Raw genomic sequence first — 17,882 nt, forward strand, 5'->3', positions numbered from 1 at the left:
AAGAAAAACGAATCGGCGAGAAATATTCCGGAAACGGGAGAGGTTTCGCGAGAGCCGCGGGATTATTTTCATTTTCATTGCAGCGTAACATGGTTGCGCGATTATTCGGTGAATTATTTGCCGGCGGAGGGCAACGACGTGCAGCGAGGCGACTTATGCCTTCTGCCTCGGCACTGCGGAAAGCGTAAACAGGGTAGAAGCAGCTGAAAGGGGCAAGTAATCGCGGGCCGCTGTAATCAGGACGGTTCAAACGTTTCTGTAAAGAGGGCAAGACTAAGTAGTAATCAGTAGAAATAGCCGTACACAGCTTACTTTGCAGTAAACCGTTCCTCCGTTTCTTCCCTTAATCCCTCCCAACAGCGTTTTTCCTTAGCCGTGGGCCGTCGAGCAAGCGATCTTCCACTCTCGCAGCGCGCCGCACACACACCGTGTACCTACTATAACTATAGTCGGCGCGCAATTTTATTTGAAGAAAGAAACTCGTTCACGGACTCGCGGAGCAGTCGCTCCGTAAGCTCTGTCGCGTTATCGCGATTCTCCCTGCGTTTTTTCCCCCGCGGAAGCATCCGCGTACACCTCGCGACGAAATAATACGACGCAATTTCCCGGATTTCTACGAACTAACGCAATCGCGAAACACACTTCCGACCTTTTGCACTCGGATGGTTTCTCCGATGTGTCGGCAACTCGGAGCAAATTCTTCAGAAATTGTGATCCCGCTGTACAAAGTCGAATTGAAATCGTTACACTGCTAAGAAATTTCATAGGAATTAACGAATCATAGATTGCGCGTTTTTATATCGTCGAATTTCAGACTATCTGTTGAATTGAAAAATTCATGTGGCAGGTAGCTGTTTATTTACCATCCAATATGATTTAATCGTGAAGGCACGCGACGATGTATTTTGTCTTCTCCGGCCGAGAGCACATATGTAAAAAGAAAAAACATATATTTTATACCTTCCTTAGTCCATAAGAAACCCGGTTGAAAAATACAAGGATCGTAAATCTTACCCATTGTAACGAAAGTAAACTAACGAAACAAGTGCCTTTCTTGATGAATAGAAAGTAGTAATCAAAAGTTCAGAAATGTAATAATTATTTAATTTAATCACTTAATCATTAAATATAGTTCCAATATTTATTTACGTGTTTAACATGATCACATTACAGTACTAATAATTTAGCGTTGCCGTATCGGCAACCATTCGAGTGCAAAGCGTGAACGCATACGGTTATTTTCATCGCGTAGGATCCATCGAGCAGAGAAAATCAACGGAAGCCGAACAGATCTCGACACGGAAAATCCGACTTTTACGACAAAACATCCCGAAATTCGATTCGGTCCACTATGGCTTTCAGCGGGGATAATCGATAAATCGATAAATTAATTGTCCCCGCGAACGGGAAATTGATTGCTCGCGAGGGACGAGACGAGACGAGACAACAGGTTTCCTCCGGAACGCTTTCTATTTCCAACGACAGCGAACAGAAATGTAACAAGTTCTCTGCGATACACCGTGACCCCAAAGTCGCTTATTCTCCTCGAGGTGAACGTATCGAGACGAGACGCCGCGCCGGAACAATGCGAAACTTCCGAGAACAGGGCGAAGCAAGTTTATTATTGGACCGCCCCGGCGACGGTTCCCGACAGGGTTTCCGTACGTGTTTTTATTTAATTGAATGCCGGCTCGATTGCCGAGACCTGTGAAACTCGCTATCCGATTCCGCGTGTCCCTCGGAATCCGGCAGAAACGATTACGACGACCGGCAGTTTCTCATATCGTGGGGTGCACTCTATTCGCCGAGCTAATCTCGCGGGAACGATTACGAGAGGGTCGTATGGTTTTGCAGTTGCCGCTCTATGCTGGTCGTTGATGCTCGGTTCGAAGTATCGGTTGTAACCGGCGTCGTGAAGTTTAGGCTTGAAGTGCCCGAGCGCTGCAAGAGCATTGGGTTGCTGCACTGAACGTGTCGAAAATTTCCAGCGAATTACGGTAACCTCGTGTCGCAAATATTTACGGTTAGCCTCGTAAATTTCTATTAAGTTGTTGCAAGCGAAAACGGCCGTTCTCGAGTTTTCGTGTTAAACTTTTATTTCTAGAACTTCATGAATATTTCTTGAATCGAAACAGTCTCCTTCGATTTCGATACACTTTTCTTCGACGTGTTGCAATTTGAACAAAATTGGAAGAACGAGAGGCGATAAATTCGTTAAATGCAGGCTTTGCGTCGACTTCTTCTCCGAACAGTTTTCCAATCAAAAAATGATCGAGGTGCTTGAAAATATGGCAGTCTGTGAGGAAGTATTTCCAACTTCGATTCTGCTAATCTTGTAACAGTTTGAACAATGAACATTCGTCTCTTCTGCGATTTCCCGAACAATTAAATGTGCTTCAGTTATATTTTTTACAATGATACTCTCCATAACTGACGGCTTATGGTCGCGAAGCGTCATTTTTGATAGTTCGCGTCAGTAGAATGAAATTTTTCAATGCCTGATGATTCGGATACTTACAGTATCATCTTTTCACAACTACTGTTTCACATTATGCGCGCGCAATGCGATGCGCAGCGAAGGAACTAAATCAGTATAAAAGAGGAAGAAAGTCTGAATTTCGAAAAACGGCCATTTCAATTGCAACAACCGAACGGTCGAAATTACAAGTGAAATTGAAACTGAGCGAAACGTTCTGCGAACGATGATATTTACAATGATCTCGTTGTGCTCCATCATGGCGGCTCGCGAGGATTCAGCGCCGGCTAGATGACCACCGAGAGCAGCAGAACCATAGTGATCAGCCCGGCGGATATCCTGTCGCCGTGTCCGTGATGCATCGCCGCCGGATGCTCTGCAACGAAACGAATTTCCCCGAGTGCATTAGGCGTGTCGGGGAATATGAAAACGTTCGCCTAACGACGCGCCGCATCGCAGCTCGGCTCGTTCCACGGTGACGAAGATGTATCCCGGCTCGATCCGAACGCGCGCGATGCGAACGCGTCAAGGTTTCCACTTAGTTTGCGTAATTACGTAAAATTACGCGCGAACAGCACGTCCTAATATGTCGAAGTGGTACGTAAATGAAATTTCGGAAACTCCTGAAACTGCTCGGAACGCGGCGCCCTCCTTCTTCGAAGTTTCCTGGCTCCTTCGGGATCCTGGCGCGCGAAAGGAGCCTCGCCAAAGATTTCGGTTTGATTACGCTACCTACGTATCACCCGGTCGCTCGGATCGTTAGGCGATCGTCGTCAAGATTCCGAGCTCGATCGCTTTTCGCGTGTCGCTCTTAATAGGATCGCTCTCAGCATCCAAAGCTCTCGGATTTTTGACGCGCATTCAATCGACATTTATTACATTTTCTACTTTTAACACTAGAACTACCGAACCTAAAACACGATTGATGTACACAGGGTGCCCCAAAATTATTGTACAAGCGAGAAATGAGGGGTTCCTGAGGTTATTTGAAGTCACTTCTTCCTTTGCGAAAATGCAATCCGCGGCTTCGTTTACGAGTTATCAACGAAAAACACTGACCAATGAGCGGCGAGCTAGGTCGGCACGAGGCGGGGCAGCTAACTAGTGCACGGAGCCTAGTTTTGCTCATTGGCCGTCTCGCGCCAGCCGATCACGCCTCTCATTGGTCCACTGTTTTTCGTTAATAACTCGTAAACAAAGCCGCGGATCGCATTTTCGATAAGGAAGAAGTTACTTCAAATGACCTCAAGAACCTTATTTCCCGTTTGTTCAATAATTTTGGGACACTCTGTATTTCTCTATAGTAATGAAAAGATTAGGTTTACTTATTTATATAAACTTCGTATCATTTCTATTATAATATACCTCAGGAACTCTCTTCATGTCCCGCTTGTACAATAATTTTGGGACGCCCTACATTTCTTTATGGTAATAACAAGATCAGGTTTATTTAAACTTCGTATCATTTCTATCATAATATATGCTTCGATGCAGAAAATTATCTAAACAATTCGTCGTAGAGAAGCATTTTTAAAATGTCAGGAAGTGTAGGAGAAAAGATCAGAAAGCAGACATTTTGACTGGTTTGGTAGCTTCTAGTGTTAATGTTCCGTTCTCAGCAATGGTTCTTCCTCACTTTGGAAATTCCTCTCAAATACGGAAGCCAGCTCAGCGATGCTATTCTGATATGCCAAGAACAGTACAGCATAAATTCCTAAGTTATGCATCCGTCAAAGTAATTGAACCCGCCTCTCTTCTCTTATACAATTACGACCCCGTTCTTAGCTTACCAGTCATATCTTCGCTCAAGCAACGAAGAACCTTTGCGGATTTAGTCTTTCTATTCAAAACCGTAAACGGCATAATTGATTGTACGCCCATATTACAACTTTGAAAGCTGGGAGTACCATCTAAGTGACTGCGTAACATCGAACTCCTCCATATTTATAGAAGCGGAAGCTCGCTGGGATAGCAAAATTGCATAACTGAAATGCATAGATCTCTTTAATATTTCTCTGTCGTCTCTTAGAACTTTACGTATCTCCGCACTCCTCAATCATTTATTCCTTTTTGTATCCGTTATGTTCGATATGTATAACGTCTTCGATTTTATATCGAACAATGTATGTTGACTCTTTCTGGTCCAGTGTCTATTGCCATTGGACAGCGAGAACACGCGGAAAAAAACCCGGAAAAATTTTAAATCGCGACGAGCTGAGTATGAGAAACTACTAAGAAAAATAAGAGTTGAAAATACTTAGTTTTATTTCTATTATATAATATATATACAAAGTGTCCCAGGTTTTAATTGTCAAACTTTGTCAGTATATTCTATGGCACAAAGTAAGAAAAAAATGTTATGTAAACATAGGCCATATTGAGCTTTATTAAGAAGTTATAACACAAATTCGTTCAATGAAATGAAAGAGAATAGAAACGAAATTCGCACGGTCATAAATTCGATCTTCGATCGATGTCAATCATGCATTTGTCAACAACGGTAGACATTTTGATGTCTATATATATATATATATATATATATATATATATATATATATATATATATATAAAATTATATAAATTAAAATAAATTATATAAATTATATTTTATATAATATAATAATAGTTGCAGAACAACGATGAACGTTGCAAAGTTTAAGATCGAATGTTACAGCAGGAACGCAAGGATCCCTTTGTCGCAACATTAAAAAGTTAGCACGATGCATTCTCCGGCATTTCGTTCCTGTGCAGCTGTGCGTGAAAGGGCTAAATCTACGAACTCGACGTACATGCGATACTTTGGAGCACCGGTGCACTAGCGAAGAGAGAGTTTCCACTGCTCTAATTTCTCAAAAGGGATCCTCACACCCGGATCGCATTCCGACACGCGATCCAGCTTCGTGCGAGCAGGGTCGGCTCGCTTGTTAGTTACCAGAATGACGGCGCGATCGCGAGGATCGAACCGGGCTTTCTTTCTAGAGTGAGCTTCCGGTTGGAGCTCGGAAAGAAGAGGAAAAAGGCTGGGGGAGAACGTTTGTGTGCTCGGTGTGCACAGCCGGAGCAATTGAGTACACTCCGAAGCGGAGGCCGCGACGACGACGACGACGATTTCGCCAGCAGTGAAACGGTGCCACGTCGCGCCGCGTCGCGACGAAATAGGTTGACGAGCAAACGTCGCCGCGCTACGCGCTGGCTGGACAACATTAAAAATTTTCGTTGCGAAAGCAAACGTGTTTCTTGCTCCGAGAAACGTACTGTACGGAATTTCCGGGAATCGAAGGCAGGGCGAACAAGAGCGAGTGTCGTAAATTGAGCCGTTTATTTTGAAAGTGGCATAAGTCACTTTGTTTTTAAGTCGATATATTTAAGGGTCTGCGTTTTAACACGTTTAAAAATATGGATGCTAACTTTCGAGAAGATTCACTTGTATTTGTTATCTCAGGATACTGACATTTTTCTCAGTATAAATAATTTCGTATAAACATTCAAAAATCACCACTTTTCATTACGGTAAAGTGACTTATGCCACTTTCAAAATAAACGGCTCAATTACTGAATGAATGGGACGGATACCTGGAGAGTGTTTGGAACTGCGTGGAGTATCGAGTAAAGGTCGAAACACATTTGGCGATGGTTGAACGTGACGATGTTAAGGAGAAAAGGAGAGGGAAGACGTTTCGTCCGGGATCCGCTAGAGGACTCATCAGTAAGACTATCCTAGCTGGCCCTTGTCTTAGACGTTGGTATATCGGTAAGAAGGACGAAGTCTGTATACAGGGTGTCCCAAAATTATGGTACTTCCGGGAAATTAGAGATTCTTAAGGTCATTCGAAGCAACTTCTTCTTTTACAAAATATTTCTCCGAAGCATCGTTAACGAGTTATTAACGAAAAACATTGACCAATGAGAGGCGAGCTCGGCTGGCGCGAAGCGGCCGAGCCAACGAACAGACGAAGCCCGCTTCTGCTCATTGGCTCGGCCGCCCCGCGTCAGCCGAGCTCGCCCCTCATTGGTCAGTGTTTTTTTTTTGTTAATAACTCGTAAATAAAGTCGCGGATCACATTTTCGCTAAGGAAAAAGTTACTTCAAATGACCTCAGGAATCCCTCATTTCTTGGAAATACGATAATTGTGAGACACTTTGTATGTAGAAATTGAGGCGGATTGGTTACTTGCGGGAAGAAGAGCCATCTGTTGGCGAGTCTTGAGGTAGTCGCCGCACACACTTACATGGCAGGATCGGTCGTGCTTCAGCGTGATAGGCCAACAGTATTGGCCGGACTGCATGACACGGCACGAAAGCCGCATGCATAGTATGAATACTCTAATTTAAACCAAATAAAAGAATATCTCGGCCTTGGAGCATGATCGAGCCTGGCATGTAAGTGTGTTTCAACCCTAACCCGAGCTTACTGCTTGGGTTCCTCGAAGTTTTACGTAGCCGAAAGATAGGGCACGAGAAAGTGAGCGAGTGAGAAAGAGAGGGAGAGAGAGGAAGAGAGAGGGAGAGACAGAGAGAGAAACAGGGAGAATTAATAAGAGTGAGACAACGAGTGAGATAAAGTGAATGCAAAAGAGAGAGACAGTGGTAAGAAAATGCAGTGAAGAGAATGAGGGAGAAGATTTGAAAGGTGGAAGATTGGAACGGAAAAAGTCGGGCATTCAGAACAGAGGCGTGAACGAATGAAGGCGTTGTCGTTTTGTCATTTTGTCATTTTGACGTTTTGTTGTTTTGTCATATTGTTATTTTGTCGTGTTGTCGTCTTGTGGTTTCGTCATTTTATCATTTTGTCATTTTGTTGTTTTGTAGTTTTGTCGTTTTGTCGTTTTGTCATTTTGGCGTTTCGACGTTTTATAGTTTTGTCATTTTGTCGTTTCGTAGTTTTGTCGTTTTGTCGTTTGGTCGTTTTATTGTTTTGTAGTTTTGTTGTTTTGTCGTTTTATCGTTTTGTAGTTTCGTTGTTTTGTCGTTTTATCGTTTTCTAGTTTTGGCATATTGTTATTTTGTCATTTTGTCATGTTGTCGTCTTGTGGTTTTGTCATTTTATCATTTTATCGTTTTGTAGTTTTGTCGTTTTGTTATTTTGTTATTTTGTCGTTTCGTCGTTTTGTCGTCTTGTCATTTTTTCGTTTTGTCGTTTCGTCGTTTCGACGTTTTGTAGTTTTGTAGTTTTGTCATTTTGTCGTTTTGTCGTTTTGACGTTTTGACGTTTTGACGTTTTGACGTTTTGTCGTTTTGTCGTTTCGTCGTATTGTCGTTTCATCGTTTTGTCGTTTTGTAGTTTTGTCGTTTTGTCGTCTTGTCATTTCGTCGTTGTTATTTAAGTTGTGCATTGTTCATTTCACCACGGCGACGCCTTAAAATAATCGCTACAGCATGAATTCTTTCTCATCCATTTCCATTGTCCAGCTTATGGAATGGAACGCGTTTCTTTTACCGTTGACGATGTGGACTCTCGCGCTGGCAGGGTGCATCATTCCCGGCGCGCACGTGTACAGGCCGGAGTCTTCCTTGGTCGCCCTCTGAATGAGCAAACGGCTCGAAGTGACTGGCCCCCTCTCGGTGACGAGGCTGATGCCACCCCTCGGTGTCTCGAAGTTAATCGTCTGTGAAACAAACAAGACGAACAGCTGGCTCGCGTTGTCTGGCTGCGGACAGTGCTACTGGCGAACCAGCAGTGGACAACCGGTGACACCGGGATGCATCGAACCGGAATGCATCGAAAACACGTCCGTGGTCCGCGGCTGTTTCCACCGTATCTTTGGTAACTCTATTGCAAGCTACTTCGCGACGCGGTTTCACGACCTATTCGGTTATCGTCGTACTTCGGGCTAACATAATCCACGTTTCTGTCGAGTCTGTTCTTGGGGAAGAGCACTCGGACGTCGCGTTTTTAGAAATAATAATAATAATAATAGTAACAATGTTTATTCGATTAACGGAATGAACACTTCGTTATACAATACAAAAATACAATAACAATGGTACTGAATGTAAACAAAGAAGAAAAAGAGAACTGTTATAACAAATGATGAGGATACGATATGACAAAGAAAATGCATGGATTCTTCGATAGCCTAAACCGTTTATTTATTGTTTAAAACCGATAGTGCGATTAACTAGAATTCTTTTGTAATTTCTACATTTTCTTCAAGCATCCTGCCGCTTATGCTATTCGCCATTCGATTTAATCCCCGGTTGCATAGTATAATTAAATTTCATGTATTCTTCTTTCTAGAATTTTATATTCAAGTTTTTATTTTTATGTTATATTTGATTTGTTTTTGTGTGACTGACACGTTACTATTCCCTCACCATAATAGAAGGTTATCTCGTTGATTAATAAAGTTCTTCTTCTTCTTCTTCTTCTTCTTCTTCTTCTTCTTATTATTATTATTATTATTATTATTATTATAAAGTAAAATAACATAAATCCGTGGATAATGAGAAAAGCGTTGGGCGTGACGTACCGAGGATAATGCTGAATTTTTAAAGGTATAAAGTGAGCGACAAACATTAAAGAAGATTAATTTCAGAAGATTAATTATGGAGATTAATTAAGAGAACATTAAAGCGATTAGCAGTAGCGAGTAGTTGATTTATACAATTATTGCTGCCATAGAGTGTACGGTGAACTTCTTCAGCTAGAAAAGATCTCTCTAGCTCTTTGCTTTTGTATATCACTCGTTCTACCGTGCTCAAATTTTCAACAATATTTATTTTGACTCGAATTTGTTACTTTAATTGTACACAGAATATTTCAACTCGTCAACGATAACAATGATAAAATAAACATATTTTCAGCGTCACAAAATGTCACAAAATTCCAAACAAGTTTCCATAAACTGCTTACCCAAATTGTTTCCATTAACATGTTTCTCATCCGTTACTGTAAAAACCAGCGTTCACCCGTACATACAAAAAAAAACGAAATCAAATAAAATTTATCCCGGTTGAACTATAAATTTAAAAGATCGTTCCGCGAACCGCGATGGTCGATTGTCGAGATGGTTGGAAGGTCCCGCGAACCTTAGCCCTCCCGGTTGAAAGCACTAAAAATGTCATTGCGGGGTCCGGTCACGCGTCTCCTCGAAGTGAAAGCCGGCAGCGGTCTTCTATTTTCAATTTCGCGGAAGTTTCAACATCTCGAAGCGCGAGACAAAACCGTGCGCCCGTATTCCTGGGAAAGATTATTGTACAGAGTCGAGTGGAGGAGCCGCGCTGGGACCGATTACCCGTAACGAGGTTCGCAACGTCAACCTCGAAGAGTTCCAGGGTCGGGCGCAGCCGTGGAAGAAACGTTTAATTCTTCGCGGTGCCGGCCCCGAGAAAGTAAAGACCGAATCGAAAGAAAATAGAACGGCTTTTAATGCGTCCCCGGCCGTTTCGAGGTGCTTCCGCGTTTAACCTTTGTCCCCTTTCGATCATTCGATCGCGGCGATCGAGCTGCGAACGTCCCAAGAGCTTCTTCCCGTGATAAATCTCTCGGGGATTCCAGTCCTACGATCGTTCCGACTTTCGTTCCAACCGTGAATAATCTACGCTCCACCTATCGGTATTCCCCACCTTTCTCTGTCCCGTTGTCCCGCGGAACAATCGGTGTAGCTTGTTAGGTTTCCATGAATAACGACTCGCTGCGACACTCTCGATACTACGGTCTAACAATGGAGGCGGTCGTTCGGGCGATTCTTTTAACGGGTCGAGGAGTCGCGAGGAGAGCAGAGAGTATCTTTCTGCGAGCGTCGAGAGCTTTTTTCCAGGTTGCCGCGAGAGTATCGCGGCAGAGGGAGAAAGAGGAGGAGAGAGAGGGAGTCTGAGAGCCGCGTGGGTCGCTTTGATCTCGGCGAGAGCGCTCGCGAGCCTCCAACGGACCGTTTACCTCGTGATTATGGCTCCAAATGATCGCGGACGGCGGCTCCGGAGCGTAACTGACCAGACACGTCAAGTTTATCGTGCTGCCCTTGTTGATGAAGAAATCCGGACCACCGGCGATCTCTGTAACTGGCTCTGCAATCAGAAAGCACCCGTTCGTTTACCCTCTGCTAACTGCGACGACGACGCCTCGCAAAGATCACAATTTCGATCGTCCGCGGATATTTCGACTCTCGCAGCTACTGCGAGAGGAATCGCAGCCGCGAGAACTTCTCTGGACCCGTTTCAAAGGGGAAACGATGCTCGCCGATTCGAGGATGCATCGCATTTTTTATTTATTTCATTTATTTCTTGTGTAAACGGGCCTTTGTTGCAAAAAGTGTAACAACATAGAGCATCGTACGAGTGCGTAATAACAATAATACGAATAATAATGGTGGTACGGTAATGTCTCTCGAGCCTTGCGGTTTGTTTTTATAGTTACGAATTGTCAATAATTATGAAAACGAGCAAGGCTCGAATAATCGTATCTCCTCTTCCCAAATTGTCCATTTTTGTGCACAATTGGAGCGTCAGTTAGGGAGACATTACTGTAACACTAGTGACACTAACCCGAGAAAGATAACCTACGTCGCAGAGGCGCCTGCGAAATAAACATATTGCTATCTCTGTTTATTAGGCGCGCGTATTAACTTGTCCTTCTCGGTCAACTCAGTCGTCGGTCTAATATTCTTCCAAAATTATAGTCTACTAGTTTGTAAGGATAAAACACTATTTTTTGTGATATTTTACGGGATTTGTTCCCATAAACCGAAGACTGTTGATTTTTGTTAATTTTTCATAGAGGTCTAGTGATTTAAGTTTAAAATTACTTAAAATATAAAAAAATATAATATAAATGCATTTTATTTTTACAATAATGCCAAACCTTTAAAATGACTAGATTAACTTAAATAAATATCCATTGTTAGTATAAAATTGACGCCTTAGAAAAGCATGCGCCTCTGAAGCGTATGGTTATCTTTTACGTACGTTGTCATATGGTTATCTTTCTAGGGCTAATGACGGTAAGACAAGAATTAAAGATGGCTGCGTACAATAGTGATGGCAGAACGTTTGAATGAACTTTAGACTACATTAGATGATCTTGAACGATCTTCAACGAACGAAGTATCTAGGTCAATCGATTGACCTCGAAATTCGCTATCTGCTTACGTGGAAAAATATACATTTCTATCAACAAAAAACCAGGTTCACCTCGAAATCACGGAAGCACGTTCGCCTACTAAAAAGCGACCGTTATCTTTCTTCTTATTCCTTCTTCAGTAACAAAGAGCTTTTTACTCTGATGCGTGAATAAATAAATTATGATCATTATAAAGGAATTAGAAAGAAAAATCGAGGGAATGAAAATTTCGATTGACACGGCTGAGTAATCGGTTTAAACAGTTGTAGCTTCTGCGAGAAAGAGAGGGGAATATCTGAGGATTTGATCTCGGAACAGCAGCCAAGGCCGTATTGTCATCTTTATTAGTCGCATCGCGGGCCTCGAAAATTCAAAGTTTTGTCGGACCCCTTTCGCGGTCGAGTCGCGAGCACGAGATCACAGACGGAACGTTCCCCGCAATTATGAGAATTACGTCGGGAGGGCTCCCCGGAGCCCGAAGAGCCCTCAAGGGCTTTCCAAGAGGTCCCACCAAGGGCATTCGGTCCGCGCAGCCGGCTAGAGAAATATTCGTCATAATTATGGCGACCCGCGGAAAAACAGCACGGCACAGTCTGGCACGCGTTTTCGAGTCCCTCGCCGGTTCTCGGGGAGCCTCGGCATAAAATAATTAGAACGTTTGGATTCACGAGAGGGCCGGCGGGCTTAATCAGCGATTTCGAACTTTTCGAATTAAACTGATCCTCTTCTACGGAGTTTGTAAAATTTTCCGCGGTGGTCGTTTGCGCGTCGCGTCGCGTCGCGTCGGTGCGCCGACGATGGTAAAAGCTTTTAACGACCGGGCAAGAGTGTATCTGTTTTGCAGCGACACGTACCGCGACGGTGGCGGTTGAACCGATTCCTACGGAGCCGTTGTTTAATCCTGTTTCGATAATCCTTTTTGCCGTCGGAACATCCGGCCGAGCAGCTATCCGATTAAACTAACTGGAAACCGAGCGATCCCGAAAGAATCGAAAGGGAGATTCGGATAAAGTAATTTTTGATGCCCGGCTGCCGCGATCCACCCACGCGAACCGACTCCTTGCAACTTCCGTGTTTTTCTGCAACGGTCCTTGAATGTTCGCTCTTCGGTCTTCGCGGGGAACGCCGGTCATTGGTATTCCACGCATTCAAAATATCAATGTTATCGGTGAACCGTGAATCTTTATGGAGATTCTCATTTTCACAGAATATTTCATGCAAACCAGCAGCACAGGGGAGAAATTTATCTTCCCGTGTAAAAGCTTCCCTTTGTCGGAAATAGGACATAAATTACATCAATGTTATTACATTTCACTAATTTGTCGTCGAAACGTGCAAACCACCGCAATCCGGTTAGGAAAATAGTGTTGCGTCGAATTACTGCATGCGAAATTGCTGAAAGCCCACGCTAAAGCAATTTCGACGAACCATCGCGTTCAAGTAAGTTTTCCATCTCTAATCTTGCGGGCCATCTCCTGTCCCTTAATCGTAAAAACCTACGGCAGAAGAACACGTCGTGTATTTCTGCGGCTGTAAAAAGGAACGCAGCAAATCACATGTTTTAACTTCCGAGATGTTGTCGCTTAAAGTTCTGATCACCAAATGCTTCGTGTTTTGTCCGTACGTTCGGTTAGTCGCCTAACGTACATGCGCGACCGAACTATTGTACGCTCGATTCGCGCTTCCTACGGCAAATTAATGACGTGGAAGGGTCTCTAGTAGTCTTAGAGAACTTTATTTTTTGTGTTGCACTCTCTGCGAGCGCTGGTGGAAGAATGCTCTTCCAACGCTGGAAAGTCGTGGAAGAGCACCCGTGGATGGAGGTAGATTGTTTATTATTGGTCAAGGCACGAATCACCCCTTGGAGGGGGGTGTCTGCCTTGACCCTTGTTGGGGCCTGAGAGGGTTTCCCCAATGGTGGGACCTTTTTATGGCCCTTGTCTCTGGACGCAACACTTCGTATTAGTTGTGTTTCGAACTGCATAATTTCGTCGATTCCGTAGAATCTGTTTTCGCGATGTTTTTCCTGATAAATTCGTAAATCCTGCATGCTACAATTCAACGAATTCGTTAACTTAAATATTTCGAAATTCTCACTTGCGGCGTTTTTACCGATAGATTCGATTTCTTGATGCTCCGCGTGCGCGGCGAATTATTTATTTATTTATCTTCATGTAAACAGATCAGAAAATAACGATCGAACATGGAAAACTAGAACAACGAACGTCTGATCGGAGAAAATTCTCCCTAATTGACGCTCAGCTTGGATACAAAAATAGAAAAATTTCGGAAGAGAAGGTTTAATCGAGCTTTGCTGCTCGTTTTTATAGTTTTTAACAATCGGTAGCTATAAGAACGAGCCTCGAGCCTTGAATAATAGTATTTTCCCTTTCCAAATTGTCCCTTTTTGTTTCCAAGCTGTACGTCAATTAGGGAGAATTTATTGTACCGGTTTACAATAAAATATTGACGTTTCTTCTTCGAGTTCCCAGAGGCATTCTTAACCTCTTAGGCACGACGCTCACTCTAGTAGCTCACTCGTTCACCGTTTGAATTAAATAATCGTCTCCATATGCATTATTTCGTACTTTTTTGTCTTCACATCGATTTACAACAGCGTTAACAATATACAGACGGAATACATACAGCATCATCATACCGTCCAGGAAAATAGCCTCGCGCAGAATTCAGCCGTACCTGAAAGGTTAAGGGCTTCGAGAGTGCAAGAATCGCAATAACAAATTATTAAGAGCCTCCTGAACACGAAGTATTAGAATCGTGGAAAGCGGCTCGAACTCTCTGGCGAATACTGGCGTGTCAAAAATGCAAAGTTCTTAAGAACAAGAGTCGTTCCCGTTTAGAAGCATGTTCTCGTAACGTTGTCGCGACAGACAGTCAGCGGATAGCTCGCAACGCGGTTAGTAGCCTGATATTTTCCGAGAGTTTTGGAAAATTTCCATTTCCATTTCCGTTCGGGTCGTTGCAAAGAATGGTTTCCGAAATATTCATATGCCGTAATAAGACGCGGTTGTTTCGTGCTATCTAAGGGAAGCTACGCAGCTAGCTCATCGGTCGTGTTTACCGGAGCATCGCGTATTCGCGTGCTCGAGGAATATTTAAAATTCTCATCTGAACGACTACTCGGAAGAACGACAATATATATATATATATATATATATATATATATATACAGGGTGTCCCACAATTATTTTAACAGCCGAAAATGAGGGGTAGCTGAGGTCATTTGAAGTAACTTTTTCCTTTGCGAAAATGCAATCCGCGGCTTTGTTTACTAGTTATTAACGAAAAACACTGGCCAATGAGAGGTGACGGTGCGAGAGAGAGGGTCCGCGAGAGAGTCCGCAGCACGAGGCTTTGACAGAAGGTCGGGACGGACTCGAGCCGCGATCGAAGTATTGAACAAGTCACAAGGCGAGAACTTTACGGATTTTTTTAACTACATAACAGTGATATTTTTAAGAAAAACGCTGTTCACCTTTACTTTAGAACGTCTGAAGAATATTTACTAATTTTTCGGACCCGAAATAATATGAAGTTTAACCGTGACAGCTGTTTTAATTTTCTGGTGTGCATGACACCTCGTGTGTACCATATGAAATTTTTATGCAAGGTGTACAGGTCGTTCAGATGAGAATTTTAAATGAACGCTTCTCAAAGGAACCTACAACGAGGAAACAATGGGAACTACGAACCCTCTGTATCTTCTTGGATACCGCTCGACGCGCTTCCGTTGAATCTTACGGCATCGACCGAACCTTACTTAGACCGTACACGTGCAGGGTGATTCGCTAAAGCTGTTACTAAGCAATGTCTCCGTTATCGTTAACGATACAGAAAAATGCTAAAGGAACGGATCGGATGGTTCGAAGGGACACATATTACGGTGGAAATAATTTTTTCTTGAAGGTCATATTTTTTGAGATTTCAAGGTCACCGGTGTTTTTTTCAATGTAATTACAGGTTCCCGTCATTATACCATGATAGCCAAGCTCGATACGAATCCAATGACGTGTAATAACATGACCTTCGCGTAACCTTCGCGTACGAATAAATTAAACTTAAGACATTTAATAACGAGCACGAATGCTGAAATAACTGCAACAGTCTATCAAGAATGAAAACTTTATTGGAATGAATATTCAGAATGATTGATTTTCGTCTTATTTCCAGCCACGGAATCTACCTGACCCAATTTGTACCATGAATTACGAAACATAGACCGTATACGGTCTCAGAATCGAACCCGGCTTAAATTTGCAGCATCGCAGCGCGTTCGTTGAGTCGAACGTAACGCAAAAGTACGCCGCGGCACAACTTATTTTGGCCGGTCGCAACGGATACGGACAGTTATCGTCGGCCGGACGATCGCATTCCGCAATGCATCGCAGTAGCGGCGGGAGCCTCTCTGACAAGTTCCGCGATTATTCACGGAACTTTGAAAGCGGCGATCGATTAATTGCAAATATCCGTGTACCTGGAATGCAGTAGGACAGGCGTTTGTCGGCGGTTTGCCGGAGCAAGCCGTAATATGTTTTCGCGACGGATTAATCACAGCCGAACGATAAATTTCCACGAGACACCGCGTCGTTCGACCGCGAGTGCGATCCTAATGGGAGGCCCGGTAAAAGCTCGCGGTTATTTTCGACCGCGGCCGACTAACGATCCTCCCCCGCCTCGCCACGGATCGTTATCCCCTCGGCCCCGATGACGGAGCAGTTTTATCGTCCGCGTTAATCCCGAAAAATAACGTTTCCCCGGGCGCGGCCGGGCCGAATCGGCAGCTGGGGAGCTGGACCGGGATCAGGCTCGGTCCTCGAGTCTTCGAGGCCGCGGCCCACCGCCGAAGACATTGCTTGCGGCAGATTCTCAATATGACATCCCTTATTTCAGTTTAACCGACTGGAAAGAGGTTGGCGTCGCGCCAGGATTGGAAATCACTCGCCACCGCCGTATTGAACTAGCGAAACTTTCTATCACCCATATCCTCGCCGGACCCCGCACCCCTCGCCCCATCGTCGTTAATCCCGTTCCCTGTTTTACAGGGACTCCGCCCGCTACCCCCGCGCGCAGCCTATCCTTTCCATCTTTTCGCTCCGTTTTCCATCTTCGGCCTCGCACCCATGCTCTCAGCCGAATATACACCTGATCGTACTTACCGGCGACGATGAGAGGATTATCGAAACGGGATTAACCGACGCTTCCACAGGAATTGTTTGCTCGCCGGACGAGTAACGATAATCGTCGCCATTCCACCGTCCCTGCCCCTTGCCCCCTTCACTCTGCCACTCCCTTTCCAATAAACGCTGCTAACCCTTCCCACGTTGCCCATTCGATCGTCTTCTATGGGACCGATAAATCTTGCGAGGCGACGCGTTCGAGCTCCGGTTCCCATGAAATTTTGTTGGAACGTAGTTTTCGATAATCATAATGTTCCGTGCGCAGATTTTTGTCTTCGATCTTAAAACGACGTGCGTCGCGCGAGAGTATGTCAAGGTTATTTCGGTTTGCATCAATAGATAGAGTTATGATTGCATTGTCATTCTTTTGTTAACCCGAGAAAGATAACCTACGTCGCAGAGGCGCCTGCGAAATAAACATATTGCTATCTCTGTTTATTAGGCGCGCGTATTAACTTGTCCTTCTCGGCCAACTCAGTCGTCGGTCTAATATTCTTCCAAAATTATAGTCTACTAGTTTGTAAGGATAAAACACTATTTTTTGTGATATTTTACGGGATTTGTTCCCATAAACCGAAGACTGTTGATTTTTGTTAATTTTTCATAGAGGTCTAGTGATTTAAGTTTAAAATTACTTAAAATATAAAATAATATAATATAAATGCATTTTATTTTTACAATAATGCCAAACCTTTAAAATGACCAGATTAACTTAAATAAATATCCATTGTTAGTATAAAATTGACGCCTTAGAAAAGCATGCGCCTCTGAAGCGTATGGTTATCTTTTACGTACGTTGTCATATGGTTATCTTTCTAGGGTTAAGGTTATAATTTGTTTTTGTCTTCAGCTTTGGTAGTTGATGTTACGCGCGCGCGCAGGATTTGAATGACTTCGCTTTTTAAAAGGAACTGGAGAGCTATGGCTTTCCAGCGTATGTTTATTTTACAACAGTTTTATGAAATTGAGACATTTAGAGTGGGAACTTTTCCACTGTGATCGATGTTCCGGGTCAATCATAATTAATGGCCTATTTATACCTGTGTCTTATCTCTTTTAGAGACTAAGAGAGGGGGAGGAAGGGTCATCGTTACAGTTAATACGTTTGGATTGCTATAGAAACAAATTCTTGTAGCTTTGTTTACAACCG

The 17,882-nt window shown here is 43.5% G+C and overlaps 1 protein-coding gene across 4 annotated transcripts in view; it reads right to left on the reverse strand.

Moving 5' to 3' along the window:
* Positions 1 to 17,882, reverse strand: part of LOC117224465 (zwei Ig domain protein zig-8) — a 142,356-nt gene that overhangs the window by 7,515 nt on the left and 116,959 nt on the right. For 2 of the 4 annotated variants that reach the window (XM_033477420.2, XM_033477419.2), the window contains 4 exons: positions 10,356 to 10,483; positions 7,914 to 8,082; positions 2,714 to 2,852; positions 1,083 to 1,941 (listed from right to left, as the gene is read on the reverse strand). In XM_033477420.2, the coding sequence (XP_033333311.1) occupies positions 2,764 to 2,852; positions 7,914 to 8,082; positions 10,356 to 10,483 (386 nt within the window). In that variant the 3' untranslated portion in view covers positions 1,083 to 1,941; positions 2,714 to 2,763. Of the gene's footprint in view, positions 1 to 1,082; positions 2,003 to 2,713; positions 2,853 to 7,913; positions 8,083 to 10,355; positions 10,484 to 17,882 lie in introns of those variants that run through there. The other 2 variants (XM_033477422.2, XM_033477423.2) reach the window with 2 other exon arrangements.

This window comes from Megalopta genalis, chromosome 9 (assembly GCF_051020955.1).
Source record: "Megalopta genalis isolate 19385.01 chromosome 9, iyMegGena1_principal, whole genome shotgun sequence".
Classification (NCBI taxonomy): Eukaryota; Metazoa; Arthropoda; class Insecta; order Hymenoptera; family Halictidae; genus Megalopta; species Megalopta genalis.